The 7,816-nt window shown below is 37.0% G+C and overlaps 1 protein-coding gene across 1 annotated transcript; it reads right to left on the bottom strand.

Annotated features, from left to right (window-relative positions):
* Positions 1-813: 813 nt before the first annotated feature.
* On the bottom strand, positions 814-1,386 carry LOC141691776 (uncharacterized). Its single transcript, XM_074496533.1, has one exon. The coding sequence runs from the start codon at positions 1,384-1,386 to the stop codon at positions 814-816; it is 573 nt and encodes a 190-aa protein (XP_074352634.1).
* Between the last annotated feature and the right edge of the window lie 6,430 nt (positions 1,387-7,816).

The raw sequence follows: 7,816 nt of genomic DNA, 5'->3' as shown, positions 1-7,816 counted from the left end.
TTGAGTTCTTATATTCGATTTGATTGTAGTAAACACTGTATTCAACCCCCTTCTACAGTGTGTGTGACCTAACACTTGATTATTTACATATCCATTATTCAATAAATATTCACTAAGCCTGTTGTACCACATACGACCAGATTATTTTAAACCATATAATGATCGTTGCAATTTAACTAGAATATAAATGACGGGTATTAGTTTCATCTAACTTTAATCCTTCAAGAATTTTCATATAAATATCACTATCAAGTGATCCATAAAGGTATGTTGTCAAAATGTCCATGAGACGTGTTTCTAATCTTTCCATACAAGCCATACCATTAGAAAAGAAAAGTAACTCCATCCATTACAGGAGAGTAAGTTTCCAGATAATCAAATCCAGGCCTTTGAGAGAATCCCCGGGCTACTAGCCGGGCCTTATATCTCACAATTTCATTTCTCACATTTCGTTTTCGTACAAACTCCCATCTATTCCCGACAGGGACTATACCAGCTGGTGTTTGGACTGCAGGTCCAAATACATTTCTCTTGCGTAAGGATTGCTATTCTTCTTGAATTGCAATTTTCCATTTTGGCCAATCATCTCGGTGTCGACACTCTTCCACACTTTATGGTTCAGGATCGGAGTTCATAATAATATCAGATGCCACAAAAAAGCGTATACATCATCAACCTCAATACTCCCACGATCTAGTAATTTCGCGTTATGGATATAATTCATTGAGATCTCATAATTTTCAGGTACCTTTGCTTCTGTGGAAGCATTTGCCACTTCTGGGGCAATATTCTCTTATGGAGGTAATCCCACGTCTAGGAGTTTGTTATAGCCACTTCAGGGGATTGAACCTCTTCATAAGGTAATACCACTTCTGGGGTATTTTTTGGAACACTTGCCACTTCAGGGGCAGGTCCAATTAATTTGCGTTTTCGTGCTACAACATCTTTTGCACCAACAGGTTTACCACGCTTCTGGAGTGACTTTGAATCACCAATCAATTCTTCAGGAATTAATTTCTTAGTAGGGATTTCAACTCGTGTTGGAGCATTAACAACAGGTACATGTGAGCTTATAATATGTCTAGAGTCACTAAAAGCAACCGGCGTTTGATTAGCAATATTTTGTATATGAATAATTTTTTGAAATTCAAATTCACATTGATTAGTACATGAATCAATAGAATTTAATCCTGATGCATTCCATGATATTTCGGAATTTAATTTATGCAAATCATTATCTCTCTCTAATTTAGGGAACATGGATTCATCAAAATGACAATCAGCATAGCGAGCAGTAAAAACATCCATAATTAGCGGTTCAAGATATCTTATAATAGATGATGAATCAAAATCGACATATATACCCATCCTCCTTTGCGGTCCCATCTTTGACCTTTGAGGTGGGATAATGGGAATATATACGGCACAACCGAAAATCCTAAAATGAGAGACATAAGGAATTTGACCAAGTGCTAGTTGATGGGGAGATTGTTTATGATAAGAGGATGGCCTAATCCTTATTAGTTTCACAGCATGTAATATAGCATGACCCCAAACAGATGTAGATAAGTTGGCTCTAAGAAGTAAGGGACGTGTTAGGTCACACACACTGTAGAAGAGGGTTGAATACAGTGTATAATACAATCAAATTGAATTAAAAACACAAGTATGTAACAAAGAATAATATTATTAATAAAATAGTATTGCAATGGAACCGTTATCTCTCAGTGATGAACAATATCACTAAGAGCTGCTAGAGTTACAATGAATAATATTCTCGATAATAATAACACTTCTGGTGTAAACCCTATGTTGTGTTTATATACCACACAGTTACAAGATAATCTCTAACATATATCAATTAGTTATCTTTTCCTCCAAGTCTTCTATTCTTCATAGAATTCTTCTCCATGTATATCTCTTCTTGTTTTAGTCTTGATCTTCTTTCCCTTCAATCAGCCGCCTTTTTTATCTGAAAATCTTCTTAAGTCCTGATATTATCTTCTGATATCTTAAGTTCTGATAACTTAAGTTCTAATATCTTAAGTTCTGACTTCAGTATAAGTACTGATTTCCAGTTAAGTCGTGATTTGTCCTGTTAGTCAAAATCTGAAAACTAAACACAAATCATTAATAGACATGACATCACAAATATATCTAACAATCTCCCCCAACATGTAAATTAGCATAATATACAAGTTCAATAGATATTTGATGATGTCAAAAATATTAAGTACAAATGCATATGAGAATTTGACTATATAACTACAACTCACAGTCCTTGTAGCTTTTACCATCCTTAAAGTCTGATATCAGCTTTAGCCTGTATATCCTTCAAAATTTAACAGTTGTAGTCCTCGACATGGCTTCAATGTTTGATCTCTTGAATGTCAGGAGTTGTTCTGAGATAGTTCTTCAGAAGAGTTCTCTCAGCATATTCAAGTTCATTTATCATCCTCCTTTTAGCATCTTTAAGTTCAACTGTATCTTCTCCTGTCTGAAAGATAGCAGCCCTAAGATCATTACTCTTTGCTTTCCTTATCTCCTGATCCAGTCTGATCAGATAAGCTTTGTCAGACTCCATATTAAATTCAACACCCTTAATACCCAGAAAAGTAGTGATCTTAGCAGTATTGGGATTCATCTCAACTAAATCACCATTATGAGCTCTATACTTTGGATAGTATGGTCTGTCAGAATTTACAGAGTAAAGTTTCTTCTGCCTCTGAATATCAGATATTAAGTATCTGGCAGCACCATCCGTTGACCTGTTCTTCACTTGAACTAGAAATAAAACATGTTGCCGTTCTTCATAATACTTCAACCGAATTGCATCCTTTCTTATCTGGAATACTCTCCCATCTATCATAAAATAAAGCATTATGTCTTCTTTTAGCTTGGAATTGTAGACCATCTGTACAGACTCTAATTGATTTAGTCTTTCTAGAGTTGTCCCTACTCCTGGTTCAGTAAGGGATGTAGGATTTGAGGTAGAGTTGTTTATTCTTTTCTCATCAGGATTACCCAGTCCTTTTCTATCTCTAGCTTCCTTCCCTTGGATCAATCTACCCTGAAAAACATTTGTTGAAGTCTTCATAGGTTGAGCAGATTGTTGAGCTTTAGTAAACCCAGGTAGTAGAACTGTTGAAGGTTTAACATGAGCAATGTCAGAGGTTTCCTTTTCTTTTGATGTCAAGACAACTTGAGCTCTGTCAGAGCTTGCTTGAATATTCCTTTTCTCCTTCAAAATCAGACTTGTATCTTCATCAGTATTTACTTCCAGATACATGGTTGGCATATATATCTTTACAGGTTCATCAACTTTTGCCTTACCCTTAAATCTAGGATCAACTTCCACCTGTGATTTGGACTTGGCCCTAGATGTCTCAGTATTTGTCCTCTCTTTGATCATAATGCCCATAGGCTTAAGTGGTTTCTTTGCTGTGACTTGAGTTTTAGACTTTGACTTAGATTTGTCATTTTCAGCTTTCAGTCTAATCTCTTCTTCCTTTAGTCTTTTAATATCCATGTCTGGATTGTCCTTTAGGAACAACCTTTTGGAGATCTCTTCATCAAGTTTCAGAGTTTGTTCATCAGAACTTATCCTTTTAGTATCAGACCTTGTTCTTTGACTTATGGTTCTGGCTTCCCTTAATAAAGAACCCCTGCCTTGACTTAGACCTCTACTCCTTTCAGAGTTTCCCTGGTCTTCATTATCATCATCCTTACCCTTCAGTAGTTGATCAGTTGTGCATTTGGACTGAATCACTTTCTCCCCCTTTTTGGCATCATCTGGTAGAAGCAGGGAGACAAGCAATTCCACAGAGTTTTCAATTTCATTGAGTTGGTTTTGTTGAGCAGCTTGATTCTTTAAAATATCAGATAGTTGAGCTTGCTGCTTTTCTTGAGTCTTTTCTATATACTCAATGCGGTTAAAGGCTGGCTTAAAAAACCTTTTCTTGTCCAATGTGACATTCATGGTTTGCTTAATCACTGTATCTTAAATTTTGTCCACCTTGGCTTGAGTTATTGAGTGTTGGACTTGAAGATTCCTGGTACTCAATGCAGTAACTCTGAGCTGTGCTTTGAAGTCATCATTCAACAACATTTCATCAGCTTTAGCCAGGTGCTCAGCAAGAACATCTGCAGTAGGAACAAAATCAACTTTGTTCCACTCCTTGATCCATTCTCTTCCTCTGTTAGTTTCACTCCATGGAACTGGTGCATCCTTTCTCACAAACTTCTTAATCAAATCAGCTTTACAAACTGTTTGTGGAGGTGCATGTCCAGAAGGACCAGCTGCATCAGCATTTATATTTGTAGCAGCTTCACCAATATTTTCTTCAACAGAACTTGCAGAATCTTCAGTATCAACATCTTTTGATAGAATGATTATATGTGAAGCAATAGAAGATTCATCTTCATGGTCATCAGCATCTAACAATGGAGTTGTTGGTGGAGTGTTCTGAGAAAGATGTGAAGTGGATGGAGCTTCCAGATACAAGACCAAAGGCACATCCAAGTTGTTGATATCAATTTCAGCACTTGTGCCTGGGTTTTCAGCATGTACTGGAGAATTTATTGGAGACACAGGAGAAGTAGGCATTGGAGTAGTCTCTGGCTCTTGGATTGGAGATTTGTGAGCTTCATGAAGTTGTGGCTCAGCACTTGGAAGAGATTCAACTACAGTAGGTTCTTGTGGGATCAGAGATTCCTGACCCCCTTCCACAGCTGCTACTTCCATTCCTTCTTCATAGATTGATTCTTCTACAGCCCTCCTTGCTCTTTGTTGTTTAAGTCTCTTAGCCGGTGGAGAGACTCTGGGAGCTTGATCATCAGAGTTTAGCTTTCTAAGCATTTTTAGGGGCCTAGAACTCCCAGTTTCTTGAGCTGTCTGAGAAGAGACCTTCTCAGCTACTTCAGCAACAGGTTCTGATGGTTGAACTTGTACCTCATCATCAGACTCATCTCTTAAAATCATCTTCCTTCTTTTCCGATGTGCCTGAGGTACTGTCTTAGTCCACTTTGCTCTAGAAGAAGAAGGCTTCACTTGATTATGTGCTGATGGATGGTTGGCATGTTCTGATATGTGTGTTTGTTGAGGGGCAGTAGTAGGTTCTGATGGCTGTTGTGGTTGTGGTTGTTGTTGTTGTGGAACATCAGGATATAATACAGAGTAAGTATCAACATCAGCATTTACAAGGGCTTGCTTTACTGCTAAAGGAATTCCAAGGGGCCTCAGAACTTTCTTTTTGTTATCAGCAGTTAAAAGGTCAGTAAAAGCCCTTTTGCTAACCTAAAAGGTTCTATGTGTTCACTTGCTAGTTGTGGTTCATTTGATGTACAGTAACTGTAAATTAACTGACAGAACCTAGCAAAGTAAACTACATTCCTGTCCTCTTTCATTCTATCTCCTATAAAACATAACACAGTCTTGGCATAATCCAAGTGAGACTGGTTTGGAAGAGCATACCCAATTTGTTGAGTCAGAATCGGAATGGCGTCAAAATTTGAGCATTTATTTGCGAACGCCTTGGTGATGCAATCGAAGAAAAAGCTCCATTCTCTTCGAATATGTGGGCGTTTAAGTTGGCCCAACTTTGCCAAACTCTCCTCATACCCTAAATTAGCCATCATTTGGTGTAGCAATGGCTCCTCAACAGCAGAACTGAACTGGCAGTTATCAGGTAGGTCTAGAGCTTTCCTGACTGTTGCCGGAGTAACAACGTACTCCACTTCCTTTGCTATAAAAATGATGCTTGGAGTCCCATCCTTACCACCATCATCATAAAGTCCCGTTCTCCAGAACGTCAGAACTTGAGTTCCAGATAAAGTGGATGGATGCGTCAAAGCAAACCCTATTTCACTGTGAGCCAAGAAGTCCTGAACAAAATGAAGTTCTGACGGAGCGTCACTCTTGGTTAGAATGGCAGTGTAGTTGTTGGGGACGAACTTTGCTCCATTAAAGATTAGATCCTTTGGTACCATTGAAAAAGAAGTGAGAAATAAGAATGCCTGAAAGGTGTTTGGTAAAATGCCTGTGTAAAAAACCGTCAGTGAATATAGAGAGAATAAGAGAAAAGAGAGAGAGTATTGAATACAAAAGTAGATAAAGATTTAAAATCTTTTCTCTCTTTTACTTATACACGCCACTTGACAGCAGTTAAGATGAATTGGAACAGTCTTTACAGCTGTCATCCATTCAGTAGTTAAGACAATAGTTAATGGGCACGAGAAATAAGTAATGATTACTATGCACATGCAGTTTTTCAAAAAAAAAAACTGTTCCCACTAAACAAGTAATTATGACTGTCTTTATCTCACTTAAACCAATATTCTGATAAAATATAGCCGTTCAAGTATTGACCCAAAAATAAATCAAGGAAATAAATACTGCCACGTAAGCATCAGAACTTGACTATTATCAGAATTTAAAGGTCATCAGAATATGGCTTCTGTACTCAAAAAGTGAATGTTTATTTCTGTAATTCTTCACACAAATACTGATATGGTTTCCACAGAACTTAATGATCAGAACTTCCATCAGAACTTGTCCTCATAATTTATGCAACTGACACTTAAACTGTTCATCTAAAATAACATTGATCACCACAGTAATTTTCATCATTCATATGAAGTGTAAGTGTGTGCTTTAAGCTAAATATCAGACAAAGAGTAAAGTCTGATTCACTTCAGTACATCTTAGAAATAAGGTATAACAAAGAAATTTGCTCAAAATCTGTCATTAGTCTGAAGTCTACTATAGAATGAGTTCATGCATGAGTCCACCTCAACTGTTTTGTGCTCATTTTATGCATCTTTTGATATTCTTTTTCACAGGAGCTCCTCAATGTAAGTGAGTCACAACTGCTTATCAGAATTTATACTATTATCAGAGTATTTCTCCAGTAATCAGAGAATGTGAAAAGTCACCAAGAAAACTTTATTTTGCTTTTCTAATGCATATTACTTAATACCAGCAATGCACTTGGGTCTTCCCTTCCACATACATTTTTCTCTAGATCTCAAAGGAGTACCTGATATTTATTTCTTTTCTTTACATTTTCTTTTGATAAGTGAGGCTTATCAACACTTAGTACATCCATAAGATTTACTAATATCGGAAATTAACAGATAAGAAGCACTATTCTAGTTTTTGACTTAGTAATTGTTAGGAATATATGTGCATTAGTTTGATGATATGTTTAACAAAACACTTAAGTAGAAATTTAGTGTCAGTAGCCTCAACGGATAAGACCACTTTGGCTATCCGTTGATGGTGTAGCTTTACTTAGAAATAAGTCTAGTATTGTAGCATATTTCAGTCTCTGTATTTAAAATGTAATTCTTAGAAGTTGAGAGAAACTATGAGTCATGTTGACTACTAGATGATATGCAGATAGGAAGGCCAATTGTAAATATTTCATGCCTTGTAATTTTGTATAAATGAAGTGGTATCAACGGATGACTTAAAGACCTTCAACGGATGAGAAGCTAAGCTTCAACGGATGTCTCTAAAGCTTCAACGGATAACATCCTTCAACGGATGAGAGCATCAACGGATAAATGCATCAACGGATGAAAGCTTCAACGGATAACATCCTTCAACGGATGAAGTCATCAACGGATGAAAGCTTCAACGGATGTTCTGCTAATTAGCCGTTGATAAGTGGTAGTTGTACCTACAGACAGAGGCACATGGGTTGACAGAGAAAACTGAGGTGTGGTAGCCGAATTTCAGGATCAACAGAAAAAGCAGCCGTTCTTCTTTAGTACAAAGATGCAATAGTCAACAAAGTACTTGAGTGAACAGGAA

Source organism: Apium graveolens, chromosome 10 (assembly GCF_009905375.1).
Source record: "Apium graveolens cultivar Ventura chromosome 10, ASM990537v1, whole genome shotgun sequence".
Taxonomy (NCBI): Eukaryota; Viridiplantae; Streptophyta; class Magnoliopsida; order Apiales; family Apiaceae; genus Apium; species Apium graveolens.
The sequence above is the reverse complement of the archived record's forward strand: the minus strand, read 5'-3'. Positions and strand labels throughout refer to the sequence as shown.